The sequence below is a fragment of the Strigops habroptila genome, chromosome 12 (assembly GCF_004027225.2).
Source record: "Strigops habroptila isolate Jane chromosome 12, bStrHab1.2.pri, whole genome shotgun sequence".
Lineage (NCBI taxonomy): Eukaryota > Metazoa > Chordata > Aves > Psittaciformes > Psittacidae > Strigops > Strigops habroptila.
The window spans coordinates 12,027,167-12,048,831 of NC_044288.2; the positions used below are offsets into that span (position 1 = coordinate 12,027,167).

At 44.2% G+C, this 21,665-nt stretch overlaps 1 protein-coding gene across 2 annotated transcripts in view; it reads right to left on the minus strand.

Annotated features, from left to right (window-relative positions):
* Positions 1-21,665, minus strand: part of RASGEF1C (RasGEF domain family member 1C) — a 74,495-nt gene that overhangs the window by 21,530 nt on the left and 31,300 nt on the right. For both annotated transcript variants that reach the window (XM_030504565.1, XM_030504564.1), the window contains exons 2-6: positions 12,334-12,516; positions 10,624-10,746; positions 7,936-8,073; positions 2,995-3,207; positions 800-874 (exon numbers count right to left, since the gene is read on the minus strand). In XM_030504565.1, the coding sequence (XP_030360425.1) occupies positions 800-874; positions 2,995-3,207; positions 7,936-8,073; positions 10,624-10,746; positions 12,334-12,510 (726 nt within the window). In that variant the 5' untranslated portion in view covers positions 12,511-12,516. The remainder of the gene's footprint in view (positions 1-799; positions 875-2,994; positions 3,208-7,935; positions 8,074-10,623; positions 10,747-12,333; positions 12,517-21,665) is intronic.

The following is a 21,665-nucleotide window of genomic DNA, read 5'->3' on the forward strand; positions in this document are numbered from 1 at the left end:
AAAGAGCCTTATGGTGCACTTCTTATCCATCCATCCATCCATCACCATTACAAGCTATTCTGGTGTTCTTTGAGCAGCACTATAAACAGAGGTCTTCCCATTACGCTGAGCATCCGATGACGAAATTCTGCTGCATATCTTTGATCTCAGTGGGAGCCCATATGCAGTTCAGGGGAAGAATTTTCCACCCTCTTTCTTTTCTGGTAGTATGTGAAATCACAGACTCTCCCTCTCCAGCCAGGAAGTCTCTTTCCTTATTGAGGCACTCGCTGAAATGCTGGTTCAAACTCCACTGGAATCAGTGGAAAGACTCCAACTGGCTTCCACGGACTTTGGATGCAGCCCTGAGCAGGCACTGCATTCCCTGCGGTGCTTTGGGTTAAAAGCTATTGTGTAGACACAGAAGAGTATGTTGATTCATGATGCACTGAGTCATGACTGTGGTGTCTGGGCACACACTATGGGCATTACATCATGTCCAGAGCCTTTACGCCTTCAACACTGGGAACAGACGTTCTTTGGTTGTGTACAGCCACAAGCCATCTGCCCTGAACAAAGCAGGTTAGGAGGAACAAGCCAAAAGCAGAACATCAGGGTGCTGGCCAGTCTCGGGCCGGGACATACTCTCACCAGGAAGGAATGGCAATGACCTGCTGGTGTGAGCTCTACAGATCCCATCCTTACCACGAAAACACAGGTTGTCAGTTGGCCTGGCCCTGCTCTTGTGGATCTCATCACATTAGTTCATCTGGAACAAACAGTGATCACAGGAGACGCTTTGCATGCAGAGAAATCATACCTTGGTGCCATCCAGAGGGTCTTTATGAACAAATGCCTGCACAAACTCCTCAGGTCCAATGTGACTTAGCCTTTCCTGTTAGAGAGGGGGAAAAGAAAGGGAGGAAGAAATAAGAAAGCACCCCAGAATCTCTTCTGTTTCTCTTGGTAAGACTTCCCCATTGTCTGTCAGCTCTGAATGGTGTTATTGCACTGGTAAACAGCCAACTAGCACCAGACATTAAAATTCATAAGGACAATTAGAGTTATTTCAGCAGAAAGAAGAAAATGAGAAGAAATACGTATCATTACTGACAAGCCACACTAAGAGCCCCCTCCACTGCACAGAGAGGAAGGTGCTGGATGCACAGGGCTCCATCTGCAAGCCAGAAGACCTCAGTTCTGTGCATAGCACTGCCACACAGACCGGCTGTGGTCCCGTGTTACCCAATAGCCTTGTTTCTCAGCTGTTAAAATAGCAGTAATGCTGTTATCTGGTAACCACAGCAATCTGTTGCTCATCTGCACACACAGTGCTCTGACCCTGCCTCACAACCCACTGATGCTCAGGTGATGCCCTGGGGTGGTGGCTCTGTACCATAGCAGAAAGCAGGAATTGAAGACACATATGCTCACATTAAAGGCCTTGCTTACAATGCAGTGTCCCAGGCATTAACCAAAACAAGAGTAAATAAAGCATCCAGATCTCTTAGTAAGAGACAGGCCATGTCCATCAGCTCCTGAAGAAACCTGACAGTTCCAGCCACACAGTGGCCTTCTTATGAGGCTTTTCAGCTCCCTTAAACATGTTTATTAGGAAAAATCAGTAGGTTGTAGGCCACAAAGGCATTTCAGAGGTGTTCTGGTGTTCCTGCAACCCAAACTTGGGACACTCAAGCAGCAATAAAATAAATGATAACTTTGCTTAAGTGAAGATTTTATGGCTACCCCTGTGCTATTTCTCTTGACTTCTCACCTTGCCACTGATAATTGTATAGGACTCTTACCAACAAATAACTGTTACTAATAGCAAATAATTCTTACTGACAGATAAGCATCAGACAGTTTCAGTGCAGAGCAGTTGGTGTACCAGATGCAGAAAGTGAAAGAGAAGGTAGAGAGCATTGATTACAGTACAGTGGGATGAAAACCTCTAGCTGCATTAGTTTTAAAAGTGCAGCAGTGCTCCACTTACATGGAACATCCCTTTGGGAGACAGTTGTACTGTGGAGGGGAAAAAAGCAAGAAAAAAACTCCAGGCAAAAGGACTTCTGCTCTTTGGCTTAAGTTGTATTAAAGCAAAGGGAGCCAAAGTTGCACATTCTGAAAACTAATCAAGGTGAGAAAACAATCCCAAATTTGGGGTTTCTGAACTATTCCACTTCTTGACAAATAGAGTATCAGCTACCTTCAGAATTCCCAAGGCTAACTCCATGATATTCACTCCAATCCACAGTCCAGTTCATGGTTTGTTTTTCCAGCCTTCCTCTCAAGGATGAACAGTGTCTACAGGAGGACAGGCAGCAGGGAATCATTACAGCATCAAGAGCTCTGCAGATGGCACCAATGTTTTATGTTCTTCTGCGAACATCCAGGAGGTCTACACGGAGGACCTGAACCTGGCAGAAGGGTGTGTAAGACAACAGTCTGCCCCGCATCTTGGTACTGCAATTGGAGTGATTACCATCAAAAGCCTGCTTGAGAGTGGATTGCAGTCAATGAGGAAAACAGCAGGGCTTCGTGTGGGTGTATTTGGACATTCTTGTATGTCCATGAACAAAGTCCCAAAGGGAAGAATGAAAAACACATCAGACAACTCAGATGCCTTGTGTATCTGTAGGAATGGATTTGAACCATTAAAAAATTCTTCCAAATTAGTAGAAGGGCTCATGACCAGCCATTTCAATAGCACCCTCAGGTTGTGGGGCTCAGAGCACTTCCAGAAGTGAGAACCCTTTGAGCTTCCTGGGACTATGATTCGTATTTCTCAAACAAGCAAGCTGAAAAAGTAAAGTGACTGTCCCAGGATGCACAGGAATGCTCTGATCTATAGCTTGCTTCCCAAGCATCTCTTAACCTGTCAAACCCTGTCTCCTTCTGCAGTGCTGATCCAGCACAGGATGTGCAGTCATCTTTTGGTTATGTCTGGAATACTTAGCAGCTGATGGCTTAAAGTAATATCTCTGACTGCAGAAGTTGGGAACCCTTCCCACTCACCAGTTCCACATGTGTCAGCTGCTGAGCCAGAGTGTAGGGGTCACTGCAGACGCTCAGGATTTCTCTCTGAATTGATGGAGGTTTATTTTTAAAGGCAACCAGCTTATCAGAGACAGCAGCACTGATCTTGACAATCCCTTCTTGCCCGTGGCTGAGGGTTGCAAGCTTCTGGTTCAGGGTTTGCAAAAGCTGATTCATCTTCTTCCAGTAGGCCTGTAGAGAAAGGGAGAGAAAGAAACATAAACCACCCAAAAAAACTTGACAAAGGAGTGTTTTTATGCTGAATTTTCCCTTCTGCAAAATACCCCTCAGCCAGCAACAGGTTACTGTTTTCTTTTCAACAAGCCTATTTCAGAATAACCAGTTGGCTTAATTACAGTTCTGTGCTCTGGACCACAGAAACAGACTGCAGTCAAGAGAAGAGGCAGGCAGGACTGATGGGTTTGGCTGGCACTGATACTCATGTATTCCTGCCAACATCAGGATCAGAGGAGAGGTAATACTACAACATGAGTTACTGCAGCTTTCTGGAGCACAGCAGCATTTGGTACCTACCCTTTATGTCAGCTATTTGTGGCCAAGAATTCTACCTGCTAATGATGCCTGGTCAACTCTTATTTATTAGGAATAAGAATTGTTTCTAACACTATTCTCTCCATCCTTTTGAGCTGAAAGCAGCAGAAGCATGCTGCTACTTGCTACCCAGTTGGAGTGCTCCGAGCATCATGCAGCTTTGAGTATTTAATATCCAAAATGTTAATTGCTCTTGAAAGAAGCTCATATCGTATTCCAAGCACAGCCATGTGCTCAGCAGGATGATCATTACTAAGTTGCTCAGGTTGTTCTCAGAGCTGGAGCAGCTCTTTACAAACAATGAGTGCAGCCGCTGGCCTTGGAGGATGGGCAGAAAGAAATGAAGAAATGGCTTCAACTCTTCATGACTGACAGATGTAGACATCATAAAACTGAGATAACTGAGAGAACTGGTGGATTGGCTCTGAAGACAGGGATTAATTGGAAATGTCCTTGGGCAAAAGCCTCACACGGAGCATGAGGGTGTAACCTGCTAAGGAACACGGCCTCGTGGGCTTTCCCAGCCAGAGAAAGGAGCATCAGGCATGGGTGCAATGGGCGCTTGCTTAATTTCAGACAGCACGGTCACTTGGGAAAAGAGTTTGCAGGCTGGTCCAGCTGATGACCAGCTCCTCTTTCAGCACAAAGACATACAGTGGAGACATCCTCTGGCTGCTCACAAGTGGAATAACTCCTCACTCCCCATCCAAACAGAATTTAGTAACATCAAGTTGCCAGTAACATTAGTTTGTAATCCATCAGTGTGAAACCGGAGCTGGCAAGGAGCCCTCTTCTGTTACATCTGTACTGTGCAGCAGATGTACCCCCTGGCACCCTCCACACAGTCCTCATCATCACAACAGGGACTTGGCCAGACTGTGCCTTCCCACAAAGACCAACACACACCTGTGTCACATCCCAAGTTGGATGCAGCCCAAGTGAAGCCTTGGGAAGTGCTCCTGAATCCCATGGATTAGATCCAGCCTTCATTGTCTTTGGAGTTTTGTAGGCTGTGAACAATCTTTAGTGTCAGGCACTGCCAACACGCAGGTTTAGGAGTTCAAGGTACCAGAAGCCAGAGTCAGTGCTACACCCTGGCACTACACAGGATCACATCTGCACACTGGAAGTAGCATCTCCTGCTACTTCACAGTGAAGAACAACATATTTATGTCTACCCTGTTTCCGTAACAGTCTGAGGCTGGAAACCTTTAGAACATCCCAAGTGCTTCAACTTCTGCTGCAACGCTAACTTTCATGCAGCTTTTCTAGCAGAAGGTTTCACATTGCTGAGGAACTTCTCATTTCACCCAAGAAAGATGCTCTCTTGAGCTGGGCTGGAACATGGACCAGATAAGCAGGATGTAGTCAGGCCTTTTTGCAAAACAGACCTTCTAAGTCTGAAGTGAAGCAAGTACGTAGAAAGTAGGAGGGACCTGTCTTGGAGAATGACAACACATTCTATTTGGAAGCAAATCACACAGGAGGAGTGAAAACTGAGTGAGGAATAGGTAAAAATAAATAACTCAAATAATCTTTTGAAAATAAAAAGACATTCTTTCAGTTCTTGTCTGTTCCTGATGTGTACTAGCTCCAAGGAAGAGAGTCCCCTTGCCTTCTTCATGTAAATCCTCATTCAAACAGATGGTCACACTTCTGATTTACAAAGACTCTCCTGGACCCAAACTACTGACCACCATCTAAATATTTCTCTGTTTTACATCCAGGTGTGTTTGCAAACCTCAGCACAGCTTATGAAGCTCTATGAACAGAATGTTATTTTTTAGTGGAAACTCAAATACTGACATGTTTGGTATTTTGTGAACATATTTTGTAAACCTGGGGGTGGGGGGAGCAGGCATAGAACTGAAATCCAAGTTTTCTACTGAACATAAAACATTTGGCTAAACCCCTTTTAGCTGAAGACCCAGTTCTCTTTCAAAAAGGGGTTTGGATGAGAAATCTTGGACCAGCCACGTCTGTGCAATATCAAATTCCTCACTCGATGAAAAGCCAAAAAGCAGCATAAAATTGCCTGAAAGACATGCATCTTAGCCAGTCTTTCAATAAATTCTTATCAAGAGATCTAGTTTCACCTAGTTTCGTGGAAGATTTGGCACAAAAATACAGCTATAGGCAACATAAACAAAGACTCAGGTGAGCTGAACACCTAATAAAGAATGAAATAAGAGACACTTAATAGACACAGAAAGAAATTACAGCTCTTGAAGAGACTCACTAAAAGTCAGTCGGGTGCACCCTTGCCTAGAAAGCTTTTCTGTGCCTGTTGGGGGAGAAATTAAAACAACCCAATCCTGCTTTTGCCCTTTTAAAAGCATTTCCTGCCTTTTTTAAGCTATTATCACTAAGTGAAAACAACATTGTTCATTACCTTCAACACGCTGGTAATTATCTTGACACAAAGTGACCCCCCATTGTACAGGGGCTGCATGCTGAACTCTATCAACCGATTTCATTTCACTGCCACATTAACAGTCAAAAGCAGCATACTACTGTTTCATATTTAAAGAAAATGCTTCATTCTGAAGTGGGGAAGTTGCTCTGAAGACAGCAGGCCTCAGCAGGTGGCTCAGGAGCTCAAATTTTAATTAAAATTTCTAACTCTAAATGCAAATCACAGCACTTACTAAGAAACGCTTCTCAGCATGGACCCCTTTATATGCACATCACAGAGCCCTCAGAAAGTGGACTCTACAAAGGACAGGAGAATACACTGCAGGGGAAAAAATCCTGCATTGACCTACATGGACTGGATGACCTCACAAATCTTTCAGTATTTAATTTCTGTGATTCACAACGGGAACAACTTCCTTCCCAACAACTAACAGGCACCACCGCTCTTTTGTGCTGTCCCTTAAAAAAGAGGGAGATTTGCATTTGTAGGATATGAGCTGTTTCTTGAATTAATTATTGATTTTGCTCAGGCATAATCACTTGCAATTACAGGGCCTAGTAATATTTGAAAAACAATGATTTGAACCTAATGTAGTTTGAGGCCCCTCAGGGCACCCATAAGCACTGGTACACAGCTACGCACGCTCCAGAGCAAAGGTGTGCAGTGCTTGCTCAGGTTAGGCAAATAAACTATCACTTTATATGCAAACAGTTGATTTTTAGCATTTATGGCTCTTCACCAGGACAGCTACTGCTTTGAAAGGGCACCTGCAAAGCCCCTGTTCTCTGCCCTTTTGGGCTGGTTCCTTCTTTCCAGTGGACATGATTTTGGTGGGGCTGTATGGCTTTCTCTCACTTTAGATGCTGAAGGGCTGCAAGGCACCTTTTTGGTGGTTGGCAGGAGCTAGTTCATTGCCTCTTCCCCTTGAGGGAGAAGTTTTACTGCTCTGGTCAGTGGAATTGAGGCCACCTCGTCTCTTTCTGAAAGTCTTTTGTGTTTCCTTCACCCACATCCAAGCATCACACAGCTTCCCCTTTTCTCCCATGGACTGGCCAGCCCAACCAGCCGATCCACGCCAGCCTACAGCCACCCCAAAGTGCCAGCCCTGATGCCAGCCCAGCCTAAGAGCAGCTGCTTCCACTTCTCTCCTGTTTCATGTGGGTAGAAAGGTCCAATTTCATTTCCGTTCATCTGCAACTCTAATTCCTTCCCTCTTCTCCCCACCCTGCTCTTTCTCAGCCCCGTGGGTATGTGCTTTTTGGTCTACTGCATTGCACCCATCTGTGGCCTGAAGCCAGGCCTTGATGTAGCCAATGGAACTTAATTCTTCCACATCCCATGGTTAACCTAAAAGTAATTAGAGACTCCCTATGTACTATTTGTCCTTATTATTTTGATGGGCTTTGTGTGGTATTTTTAATGTTTCTCTATTCATTTATGGGATTCACCCACCTGAACTTGCAAGCAGGTCTCTCAGAGACTCCATTCACTGTGTCCTCCTCTGCCACACACATGGCTCCCACATTTGAACACCAAGACCATACAGCAATCTAGACTGAGTTTCTGCCCAGCAGGCCACACACTGCTGTCTCCTGCCATTTTCATGCACCCACAGAAGCTACATGTCCATAAATATTTGTTATCATCTTTGAATGTAAGGACTGTCCCTTTCTATGTCACCATATAAGCCAAACAGGCTGGATTCAACAGGATCCCATAGGGGATCTGATGGGGATTCCAGCGGCATTAGTCAAACTGTGCCACTGCCACAAGAGTACCTAAACTGAGAGATGTGGTGTTCAGAGAAGCTACTGCAGGTTTTAAAGGTTAAAGAACAAAACTGAGAGCATCCAGGAAGAGGCATGAAACAGATTTGGCAAAAGAAAGAAAAGGAGGAACCAAGTGGGAAAATGAATTTAACATCTCCACGTAACATCCCATGACAACCTCACCTCATCACATGGGGCTATCCTGTGAATCATGTCTTTCAGATGGCCAATCATCCGCTCTTCCTGAAAGTCATACGGGAATGTCTCTGTCCACTCTGTCAGCAACTGTAAGATTTTGGGTCCAAATTTTCTGATCCGAGCCTGAAACGGAAACCAGAATGATGGACAGGGATTGAAACGTGTCTCCCAGAAAATATGTCATTGAACGTGGGGCCAGGTTTTCAAACAAGGTACTTACGGTTGCACCTGCAAAACCTGCACACATGCAAACAAATAATGTGGTGCACAAATGATACATTTTGGCATGCAAAATATACCAGAAATCAGATGCATGCACAACTGTTTTACATGCAGATTTAAGTATTCTGCACATGCAGTTGACCAGTTTATGGTTGGACATTTTGTTGGTGCAACCTTTATACCTTTTTTAAAAACATCTGGTTGTTTGCTTATTTGAATCAAAATTCTTCCCTTTTGTACTTAACAACCCTCCTACACATTCATCCCTCCCTGAAAAATTGATTGGAATGTATTTCTTGACCAACAAAGAGGTGTTTTTTGCTTCTTTGCTGTATGAAAAAACTGCTTATTGCCCAGTGGCAGATGTAACATGAGGAAGAAAAGATGGACAAAACACCACAAGATGGACAAAAAAGCACTTTAGTAAGTGGGCTACTGATAACGTTGCTCTCTTCCCACTCAAGGTCATGACAGCACAAGGACACACAGCTGATGCCCACTTTACTTTTGGTGTAGATTTATCTGAGGATGCAGCAGTGGGAATAGTCAGGAAGATTATGGAGCAAGGAGGGAAATGCAGGGAATGGCACAATAGGTGCATTAGTGCTATCTCTAAAGACGGCCAGTGCAGCTGCTTCCAAAGCTTTCATCCTCCATTATCCAAGAACGTATGAAAAGGAATTTGCGTTAAACAACAAACTGCATTTTTATTTACAGAAAACAGACCCAAACAAACAGCATTCATCCTCATCCTATGTACTGTAGCTAAAGTGTACCCTGTAATCAGGAAAATTTATACTCTTGAGCTCCACCGCTCTCTGCTTCTCAACCAAGGTGGTTAAAATGCGTATTTCAGCTTTCCACCAACAACAGGTTTCAATGAACCACATCTCTAAAAATAACTGCTGTCAGCTAGCATTAAGCTCATGCTCAAAGACCAGCAGGTGGCTGCTAAAGGGAAGGCTTTATTGGAGACTACAAAGGTCTGGGGAGACATTTGCTCCAGCTGTGTAAACCGCTATTACGAATGGAAGGAGAGGACTTTGTGCAAGTCACAGCACACAGGGGATGGGAAGTCGCATGTGTGCAAGGTTTCAAAGTCAGCCCCGCTCCCAGGAACACAAAGTCAGCTGTGTCCCACCAACTCTGCGTGACTACAGGCCAGGCCAAATTGCAGATTCACTTCAAGCAGATAGATCTTCATAATCATACAGCATTTGTCTCGTCTTGCAAAGTTTAATGAGCAGCAAAACTTCTCAATGCTCACATTTTAACCCTTCTAAACTTGCACCTGTTAGCAAGAGCATTGGAGAACAGAACCCATCACACCTCAGAGAAACTGTTTTGTTGGGTGCAGCTCATACAGGTATTTCTATTAACACCAACTGTATGAGCAACCCAAGTGTCAGATTTGCGAGCAGTCTGGCTAATTGCTCTCCATAGTGAACACACAGCTCCTGTGACTCATGCAACCAGTTGCCTGGATAAAAACAAGCACATGTGTTGAGATGTTGATGATTCAGTATTTGATGCCAAAAACCCTGTTTCAAAGCTGGAAAGGCTGATGTTGAGAATCATTTCAGAATTTGGAGGGCTTTGGAAAGTTGCAACTAATGCATGTTCATCTCCCCTCCATTGCACTGAAGGTGCATCTCCTGCTCTAGGTAATGCAGTGATAGGTCTCCATCAAGGCACCAAGGAGAGCTTGGGTGGAATCCAGCACTGAATAGGATCCAGTGGGATCCATCTCTGCTGCACTGCCTGTGAGACTGCCAGAGGATGCACATGTGTTGTTACACACTGTATCCGCCTGCACAGTCCCTGGGGCAAAACAGGAGTAGTGCCGACGTGGCAACAGCTTGGATTTTCTCACTGTGTTACCCTGACACAGCCTCACTACTGCTTCAACTCATTCCTGGTGTGCCAGACAGCGCTGCTCTGCAGCAGGGCTGTGCAGGTAGGACCTGTCAGTGTTGGCAACGGGAGGTTAGTGGGTAGCTGCATGCTGTTACATAGTGTTCAATGTGACAGGTAAGGCCAAGAGGAAATATTACTGTACCAGAAGTAAGAAAGCAAAAGGGCAGACGGACTAAGTAAAAATAGGAGAGTGGTGTGTTGACATCTGCAGTTGACAGTGTGTAAAGTTTACATCCTACCTCCTTGCATCCCGCAGGCTTCATCAGAGCCTTAAAGAAGTTAAGAAGGAAAGTCACCTGGGAAGACTGAGACAGGGGGAAAGGGAAAATTAGAAGAAGATGTGAAGTGACTATTGCCTGGAGCACTGCTCTTGGACATGGATACTAGGATGCCTCAATGTCAGGATCTCAGCAGCAACTGTCATCCTTTACGAGCAAGTTTAATTCAATCCAAAGGGAGGCAAAGGACACACACCAGATACCCAGAATTCTCTGCTCATTGAAAATACCTCATATATTTCTGCTATAAACTAACCTTGTCCAGCACGGGGTCGTCCAGCCGCTGCTGCTCAATGCACTTGTGACAAACGCGGGACAAAAGCTCATGGGGTTCAATGAAGAGTCTGGAACTCAGCAGGAATGTAAAGATATAGGCTTTCTGCAGGAGAAAGACAAGCAGACCTGCTGTAAGCAGCTGTACAGTGGGTAATATTAGCCATAAAAGCTCCGAATTCCAAGGTTTTTGCATTTCCACTGGGACAGACCTTTATGTCTAAAAGACATAAGGATTCCTGACCCTGAAAATGGAACTGCAGGAGGCAGCAGCATCTCCTTCCTCCGCAGCATCCACTTCCACTTCCAGCCTTTGGCTGTGTAAACCCTATGTAAACATCCAGCAAAGACAGCGTGTAGGTCACTCTATGGGATTGAGTACAGGTATAGGAGACAGCACAACCAAGGATACATGGAGGCCAGTGAAAGATAAACATGCAGACACTTGGGCATCTCTGTGCTGCACCAGGTTGTGAGCTGCAAATGCCCCAAGAACTCAAATCTTGCAGCTCTCACCCAGCCTGTTTTAAGGAATATTTCATTTATTCTTCTAACTCCCCTAAATTAATTTCTATCAGCCAAAACATATCGTATGCAGTCCCACACCTGGGAAGCTGTGGGAAACACGACTGTTGGATAAATCCTCAGATTATTTAAAGTATTCCAGCAGTGAATTTAAAATATATGCATGAATCCTCAGCTGTTTGCATCCTCTCCCCTTCTGGCACCTGAATTATCTTCTTTCCCCCAGACCCAGCCACGCTCCTGAGCAGCAGGTATAATATTACACATCACACATTGCTTAATGAAAATCTCACAGCCTGATCTGTCCATTACCTATTTTTATGGCCTTTCCATTCTTCTTCTTTTAATTGATATGCTTTTTTCACTACTTATTTTTAGCTGCGGGTAATTTAAAACATGCTGTCTGCTCTGCATTGATAGCTTTCCTAGTCTTCTAAACTGCCCAGAAGTCAGTGCTACTCTATGCTTTGAAATACAAGCTTTTCCATAGAGATAAATTAGCACTTAAAAGTCTTCCAGTCAAATTGCATCCTGAATTCCACAGAGGATGTGCAAAAAATCCAGTGAAGTCGATGGCGTACAGGACCATAAACCTGCTTCCAGTTTAGATCCTCACACTGTTGGTGAAGAAACCCTGAATATTCACTGATGAAGCAAGGATTAGGATCTGGATTGCACTGACCAGTGGCTGCAAAGATGGTGTGAATATATGAACCCATCAGGAGGAGCATCTCTGTTGTCATTCAGAGAATGCTTTGCACACACAGACAAACCTGGATGACTTCAGCAGCCACTGAAATTCAGTTCAATTAATGCCAGTTCAGACTTGAAGTTTTTTGCTTCAGCCTTCATCTAAACCTCTCTGGGATGCATTGCTATTTTTAAAGTGCTCCGACTGCTATATCACAAATTCATCACCATCACAGCTCCCCCTTGCCCCGTTCTCCTATGTAAAGGCAGTATCAACTTTGGGATCTGCTTTTTCATGGGAACAATTATAGAGCAGTGCAACAGCATTTAAAGCAATGCATCCATTTACCAAGCTTTAATTGTATGCAGCTTTTAAATTAGCCCTCTTAATTCAAAATTTAACACATTTGCACTTTTGCATAAAGTGCTGCCCCAATTCATCAAAATTAAACTGTTTATTACACTGTGAATTGCTTACTTCAGGGTAGTAATCAGTGGTAGGTATCAGATGCTGGATTAGAGCATCCAGAGATGCTGAGGTAAGGTTTCCATCCTGGAAGATCAATCCTCCTTGTTCATCTTCTTTTGAAGTATGTAGATGAGGGCTGAAGCCACATGGGGTAAACATACTGGTAGAACTCAGCGTTTGGGGCATGCCTCCCTGCAAAAGAGAAAAGCTTGTGTCAGGGACAAGATCCATCAGATTCACAGCCACATCCGTCTCCTGGATGATTTGAAAAACACAAGCCACTAATGGGAGCTTCCTGATCACCAAATTAATGTGGACCCTTCATTATAACCTCTTTTATTGTTATCATTGGCAGATCATGCCTGCGATGGGAAATACACAGCAAAACAGAACATTTTGATTTACGCTTTTGGGTGAGAAAGTGATGGCAGCTACTTTGGGCTCCCACCCCAATCAAGAGTGCCTCTGATGATTCCCTGTCAGTCCCACATAGGAGAGGCAGGATACCTGGGACCTGAATTCAGCAGGTTCCTGAGCAGAACAGAGCTGGTCATTTGAACCTCTGTCCCCTTGAGAATGAGGCAAGGAGATTTTAGGGTGCTACCTAAGGCTTGCTCCGGATGGACTTTGAGAAGTGCTCTGTGGCTCCCATGGGACAGGAGAGCCGTCAGAGTGAGTGAGGAGGTAGAAGCAGGAGCAGAAGTCAACTGGAGGAGGATGGAAAAGTGAAGGGAGTTGGTGGGAATGGAGAACATGGGAGCTGAAGAAGAGATTGGAGAGCAAGGGAAAAAGGAATGAGGAAGAGGAAGAAGGCAGACACCTGCACTATTTTTGGAGCCTGAAGTTAGTCAGTCCTAGATTCTATGTCCTAGATCTATACTTAGGTACTAAATAAATGTTTGAAACGAGAATCACAGACTGGTTTGGGTTGAAGGGACCTTAAAGCTTATCCAGTTCCAACCCCCTGCCACGGGCAGGGACACCTTCCACTAGAGCAGGTTGCTCCAAACGCCATCCAACCTGGCCTTGAACACTGCCAGGGATGGGCAGCCACAGCTTCTCTGGGCACCCTGTGCCAGCACCTCACCACTGTGCAAGGTCTCCACACAGCCACATGTGCCTGTAAGCCAGGCAGGGTGCTTGGGAGAGGCTGGGAGCTGTGTCCCAGCACTCTGGGAGATCAGGCTTTACAAGCAAAACTTGGGTGACTTCACCCTTCAAAGGAGAGACCATTCCCTGGTTCAGTTACTGCATCTTATCTCCCTGCAGGCTCAGCTGGGCTGGGAGCACGCGCTGCCTGCCGGCTTTGCAATCAAACAAAGAGGAACCCAAATGTCAAAACCAACAAATCTCTGCCTTGACTGAAAACCAAAATAGATGTCATGGATTTTAGATTCAAGACTAGCATATCTGAATGTCATCCCAGCCAGAATGGAAGTTGAAGTATCCAGTTTTAATGAATGTGCAGATGTGCCTGTTAATAAGGCTCTGGGAGCAAGTAATTGCTGCTTTTTGTACACAGCTCAAACTCTGTGTAGTAAATGGGAAAGACTGCCAAATCCCATTTGTTACTTCTAGCACACTCCATGTTACGTCTTGTTTCTATGGCAATAATCCCAAGAAGGACTGCATGTCCATATAGATCAAGAAATAAATCTCATGGACATGTAGCTGTCCAGATGAGGAAAAGGAAAAGTTACAAGAGCTGTGAACTTACACGACACATCTGGCTTCAGCTTAAAACAGAACTCAAAGTAGTAACTTATTCAGTGCAATCCCTCACTGCCAATGCCATTTTTATTATCAAATAGAAATGGATCTAAACAGAATATTCCCTGAACTTTTGCATCTTATTACATGAGAGATCTTGCTGAAATACACAGTAATGCTTCTTAAAAAAAGTTACCTTTTTCTTTTAAACTGAATAAACCCAGCTGTACATGTGACACTGAGAGATATCTGTCTTGGGTATTGTTAAGAAATCAAATTTGATTGTTTGTTATGGAGTTTATCATCTAATCTCGTTTTTGGGCAAGGCCTGGGTCACACCTGAGCTGGTGCCTGGTTGCTACCTCTCTTGCCACTGAAGATGACCTGAAAGCTTTAATTTCATGCCTTTTTGCTTCCTGTTAAATAACACTGTTATGTTCACAGCAGGATGAAGGCCAGTGGTTCAGAGAATAATAAATTCTTGCACTACTAAGCTTGATAATAACTAACATGAGTATTTGGCAGACAGGAATTTAGGACAGGGACGTCTGTGCTCGTAACATCTAATTTCTGTTCATGCAGTTTCTGAAGTACCCTTTTCAAAAATACTAAATAGAAACAAGATCTTGCTTTGAAAGAGCCCAAATATGTGATGCCTGCAGTAGGCAGAAGACAAGGTTATGCTGTCAATCACTCGCACAATACAGAAACAACAAGGGAAGCACTGAGAGAGGAAAACAAACAAGCAAACAACCTCAAGGAGATTTGTCTTATTGTACTGATGGTGGTTTGGATGATGGAAAGGCAGGCGGTGTAGGCAGAGACAAACCCTTCTCAGAAGAGCACAATGATAGGATGAGAGGCAAGAAGGGAAATTCCAGTTGAACCTAAGAGAAAATCCTCCCCTGAGCACCGTGCGAAATTGGAAGAGGGACCTGGAAAGGATGTTCAGCTTCTATCCTGCGCAACCTGAGCAAACTTTGAAGTTAGCCCTGCTTCAAGTGGGAGCTTGGACTAGTGACCATGAGACATCCCTTCCGATTAACTTTTCTGTGATTGTAATACAGAGTTTTCTCAAACTGTTGCAGTATTGCCCCATTTCTGGGCTTTTTAATATAAACTCTGGCAAGTTAAAATCGAGTCCAGATCCTTAGATATTTGTAAAGAAGTCCATGTTGGACATAAAATCTCACTCGCATGTGGTAACAATGGCTCAAAACCTCTGGAAAACCAGTGCCCAAACCTGGAAAACTGAGCAGGGCACGGCTTAAAGGATTGCCTAACCATGCACATAACATGCGCCTACCAATCTGCAGGAGGAGAGGTGCAACAGCTTAGAGCATGACTAACAGGCTGCCAGCTCTGCCTTCCTGGTGCCAGCCTGGTGACCTGCAGCAGAGCCACAAGGGTACGTACACCACCAGCATTCCCCAGCTCCACTGCTGCTGTTATAAACATCCCCATGGCAAGTACAGTTAATGCTTACGTGGACACAAAACGTTCAGGAAACATTTAATGTGGTTTTCAGCAGCTTTGATGTGATAAGTGTTTTATCCTTTATCAAAAACTTAATCACGCTATTTACTTTTGATGTTCATTTCATCTCTGCCTTCCATCTGCTCTGCCTTTCTCAAGGGGAAACGAGCTCGTACCATGTGAGGAATGGAGTGGGGCTGCAGACTTATCTTCCCACCCACTTAACTTTCAGATTAACAAAATAAATAAAGCCCTTCCCACTCCAGGGATGAAAGGCAAGAGCTTCTGACAACCTCCCACCAGAATTACAGGAGCTAGAGAAGATGGTAAGGAAAGGTGTAGAGGGTGGGTGTCCATATGTGCCGTCAGTGCCACTCACTGTCCTGACCATGGCAGTGGGATCCTCCTTATAAGAACTCAGGACGTGCAAGTCATTGCTCAATGAGCATGAGTAGGGGACAAATCGAGAGTACAAAGGACTTATAGTCAAGCATAATTTGGCAAAGCACAGACTTTAACAAATACACCTAATCTAGGGTGACTTAGACTAGTTCTTATTCCCATCTGGGAACAGAGATGGGAGATGCCATCTCAATCCAGGAAGAGTCTTTATTGATCGAACTTGCACCAAAACCAGAGTTCAAGAAGTGAAGATGGATCACACTAAAATATTTTAGAAAAACATCTTGGACACTTCTTGACCGGACTTAGTAACCAAACATATTATCCAAGCGTCTCTAGTCTCTCTATGTGATACTGGAAAAGCTTTGCTGAAGGATTTGCTCTGCTCCAAAAGCATAAAGAACTAAGGGATGGAACAGCAGGAAAATACAAAGAATCACAAGCTACTGGCATCTTCTTTAGATGGACATTGGCCCAAACAACCTAATGGACCACAGAGAGCTGTGGCTCAGAGCAGACATGCACATCTCTCCTTCAATGTTTAGATGCAATACCACCAAAACCAAGGCCCTGTTTATCCTAATTCACATACAGGTCAAGAAAGGTCACTGCTGTGATGGAGAAACAGTAGGATAGGAAACTGGAGCCAAAGGTGATGTGCTTAACACCACAGGTGGGAGAAGAACCAACTGCCAGTCCTATTCACTGGGCTTTGGGGTCCAAGCTATAACTAGAATTACCATCTGGGTAGCTTGGAAAAGACTTTGGCTCTTAAACTGAGACTCAAGTAGGTAATGACTGAAGAAGCAGAAACAATTGTGCTGTGGAGCAGGCTGCACAGTGAAGGCACTTTTCAAACCCTTGCCATTGACAACTTCACAACTTCACCATTGCCAGAAGGACTTAGGTGTTCATAGATGCATTACTGGGCATGAAGACACTTTTATCAATGATGCTTCCCATCTTTGTCACATACTCCCTACAGGTTAGGACACAGCACAAGTCCTTCAGCTGTTTCCCATGAAGCACTTGCTTTCTGTCCATTCCCTGGGGAACAAACCCTGCTCCATGCTCAGCCAGGACAACACAAGACACAGTAGGGTCTTATTTGCCTTGGTACCTGCCCACCACTGTCATACAAGCCCTAAATACTTGTGGGTCAGCAGAAACTTCAGTAACAGATGCTCATTTATCGTCACATTACTTTCAGCAATCTTCCAGCTATTCATCTTTACAGACCAAAAAAAAAAAAAAATAAAAATCAGAAGATAATCACATTGAGTAAAAATTCAGATTTTTCTCTATTTCTTCTGTAGCGAGGGAAGCAGAGAGAAAAAGCAGAGAAAGAATTCTAATGTTTCGGAAAACAAAAGGAAAACCACTGCAAAGTAATTGCTTCCCGTTGCCAAGGCCATGGTTATAAATGTTTTTTTCAGTAAGAGTACCTGGCATTAACAAACTCAATGTATTTGATGCTGATGTAATTAGGAAACTGGCAGCAGATGTAACTTTCTTTTCACCTTTTCTTCACAGGCCATAAAACATTCAATTTACAGTCCACGAAGTTGGATGACTGCAGAAAACTCAACCTGCCAATCCCAGTACTGTTGGAAATGGTTAAATGAGCAATATAATGAAGCTTCACAACTTAGAAACACAAAAGAATCACAAGGGAAAAGAACCACAGGACAGGAAAGATGGGAAAAACACTTAACTGCAATATTCTCCAAACCCAATAACAACGATTACAACTCAATGTGGACTGGCTCCTTCTGCTTTCCTACCCATTCCTTGCAGCAGCTAAGGCACTTTTATTGAGATTCCCATGAAGGAGGTTGCAAGAGCAGCAAATGAATTTAAGGGGTTTGGGTATCTAATCAGAATTAGAGGCCAATTCTATTTTCTTTCGTCCCTGGTTCTCACCTCTTACTCATCTCCCCTCCAAATCACTTCCCTAGAGAATTCACCCCCACAGTCCTCTCGTGTGAAGCCTCCTTTGGGTATTGCAGATCAGGAGGGGAAGGAAAACTCCTGATGAATCTAAACCAGCAATTGCAAGAAGCAGCCTTGGAGAAAGTAAAGGGAAAGGAGAGCAGAGCGGTGGGGAGTGAGAGGGCACTCTACAATGTGTTGTGGTGCAACTACAAATTCACACACTAAGGAACTCTTGATGGACTTCCAATTCCCCCATGAAAAAGCATTCTAATCCTGAAAAGCAATTCCGAAGATTCAGACCAGAAATTGGGCCCAGGACCTTCAAACCAGCACTTACATTGCCCTAGAACACGCAGAGAAGCCCTCAGGTCTCCATCCTTTCCCTGCCAGCACTGGGACAAGTCATGGAGCAAAGGTTAACAATGTTCATAGCAGGCACAAAACCAAACCCATTTCCCTCCTTTGCAGCAACCCTCCAAAGCAGAAGGGCCGGGTACAAGCAGCACCTTCAGCGTTAACTTCATTCCCCTACAGACATTGCAACGTGACAGGAAAAAGATTTAATTCAAACCCCACAGAAATTACTGGGCTCTGCATCTCACATATTTACTCCAGCCTAGAACAAGAGCTTCTATTCTCTGAGATATGCACATAGCTGCATTCAAAGCCAGCCAACGAGGAGAGGCACCAGCTGAATTTTTTCCATCGTGTCAGTAAGAATGACCACAGCTACTCTTGTACTAGAGCTTTATGAGCGATATCTTGCACTCAAAATACTACAGTGAAAAACCAACTACACTAGCCAATTACCTCAAAATCTGATGGACATGCCTCAGAAAGAGGCCCAATTTACAGGTAAGGAGGCATTAAATCAATTACCAGCATGGTGCAAGCAAGAACAAGGTCACCTTGCTGAAGGAATATCTCCTGTTTATGCTCATGTCACAGTATTCTGTTTGATAGAGAAAAAATGAAAACCTGATTATCATGAATTTGGGAGACTGGTCTGAAGTAGAACGTAAATCACAAACGAGAAGATTTATGGCCAATTAAATTGAACTCCAATCAAAATCCCATTCAGGCAACAGTTCCCTGGGGGCTTCAATTTGTTAGTGCCACATTTTTTTTAATAACTTTCTTTTTCATGTAACATCAGCAAGAATAAAAGCCCTTCAATAACAAGCAGAGCCATGATCATGTTATTTATCTTAAAATGCCATCATTGCCTGGAATCAGAAAGCACTGAAAGGATGCACCATAATCACTCAGGAACAACCCGCATAAAGCTGCAATGGGTATAAAGCTTTTTTTCTTAGGCTCAGAACAATTTCTCTTTTCATTAATCTGGTTCAAGTCTGAGGTATTTCTCCCGAGTCAGAGCAAGTTGGCAATGACCCTGGCATGAGCCTGAATGCAGCCTCTGATGGCTCAGACCCTTTCCCAATATTGCATGTGAAGCACAGGGCCGGTGGCATATCTGTGCCTCATCGCTAATGAATTTTTAGCATTATCAGAAGGAGAATGCCTATCACCATGTTCCAGATGCCCTTGACAGTATTCAAATGTATGCTAAAGGCAGCAGTCTGGATTTCTCTCACTTTAGGCTAGGAAATCTATTTTCTGCTCTAATGTGCCTCTCTCCCCTTACGCCTCCCCCTTCTTCCTGAGTTCCTGGTAAAACCCTTAGACAATATCAAAACTATTCTGGTGTATAGGATTTTTTTCCCCCCTTTTTTATAAGAAAAAATTATCCTTTTCCTTTCTTAAGGAAAGAACAAAACAACCCATAAATGGAACAAGGAAAATGAAAGTGCTTTAAGTGGGAGTGAATTACTGAACCTTTTGTTAAACACAGAATTGCAAAATTTGCCCCGACTGAACCAGGCATGGATGGAGAGGGAAATCCCAGAACAAAACCATGCAGGCAGCATTCCCAGAAATCACTGACATCAACAGGAGCCTTTTGGCTCAGTGCAGTCGTCGCTGACGGGCCACTACTGTGACTGCCTGGAAATCAGTCAATGCTTGGATTCTCTTGCTTCGGCAGTAGAAGTGGTGAGGAGAGGAAGTTATTTAAGGATAACTAACAGCTGTCGATCTGAAAGGCTGTGCGGTTTTTGGGCAGTCTGGGCTGTGGCATCATCAAACTCACACTTATAAATGATAAAGCTGCTATGGGAATTTATTTAATATCTAAATACAAGGGCATGACATCGCGACAGTCTTCAGACCTCAGCAGTTGCCTCCTCTCAGGATCAGCTTCTTCCAGGCCAAACCTAGAGGAATCAGAGCGGCTTAAAAGCAGCATGACAGAGTCTGCAACGCCGACAGCTTTGCATGAAGCAAGGACGCCTCTCCCCATCTAAATGAATGCTGTCTCCACCGTATGCTGTCAGAATTACAATGGAAAGCCCGTAAATAAAACAAAAATGCAGATCTCAGTCCTCCTCTCATGACATCTTGGTGAGAACAAGCCCTGACAGGAATAAAAAAACACCTCCCACACTAAGCAAAGCAATGCTGCTATTTATGCAGAAGGAAGAAGGAAAGCTGTATATCAAACAAATAATTACAAGAGCAGCTTTATCAGTCCCTGCTGATTACTCTCAGCTCGGTTTGATGGTTCTGCCAGGGCTCCGCAGGTTGTTCAGAGAGGTGGATGTCACAACATTTTACTCAGAGTTCTTTCATTTATTAGCACCTACTGTTACCTGTCTCTTAGTCAAAAATCTTGGCGTACGTTTTGGAATTGCTCTCATGGAGCCTGTCAAGGAGGTTTAAAAACCTATAAATCATAGTTTTATATATACACACACATCCTCAGACAGACTCCACACACAAATATGAATGCATAATGATGTATTCTGGATGTTACGTATGTACATGCAGTTACATAGAGGCACACATGTTTTTATGTAAGTGCACCCTCCCTCCCAATACGTAAATACAGGAATTCAAGTAACTTGCTTATCACTGCTCCAGTTTGGGGTGGGAAACATTTCATTTGACCTTTTTTTCTTCCTAAATTTACTAACTCATTAAATGGAAGAGGGTCTAATCTTTACCTTAGAAAACATCAATGCTTCTGAAGAGCAACATAAGCTCTGACTGTCACCAATATCAATTCATCACCACTGTTAATTACACTGTAGTCGAGCAACGCTCAGTTCCCAGATAAGCACAAATGTCTCTTACATTTTTGCTCCTAATTACCACAGTCTGCAGGCATCCCTGAGATTTATGTCCCACTGCAAGGCATCCTTTGCAGCAAACACCTCTGTGTTTCAGTTTGCAGTGCCCAGCTGAGGGGACAGACAACCAAGCACCCGATTTATGGTGCTCACATCCCCTACTCTCAGCTTGCCTTCCATAGCTGCCCACAAGATTGTGGATGGGAAAACTGAGAGGTCAGAGCTGAGCCTGTCGGTGATGGATCCAGCCACGCAGGCTGGATCCCCTCAGCCCTGGGCTGGAGAGGCATTGGTGATGATGCTGGAACACAGGACTTCCTTCCTACAAGGGAAGATGGACACATCACAAGGGCTACACCAGCACAGCCAGCATCGGGCTCCAGTCCTAGCTGTAGACTTGGGTTATTTCATCCTAGCATCCCTGGAGTGCTCCAAACTGATGAGCAGACTCCTGTGCTCTATGGATAGCATATAGACACATCTCCCTAACAGAAATGAGCTCATGAGCTTCTGGATTTCCCCTTCTGGAGCACCATCTGTGCCAGCTCCAAGTCCCAGCACCCACCACCGCGGCGTGCCCCAAGGCAGCCGGGCACATGCGGGCACTTCTTGCACGAGGTGAGAAAG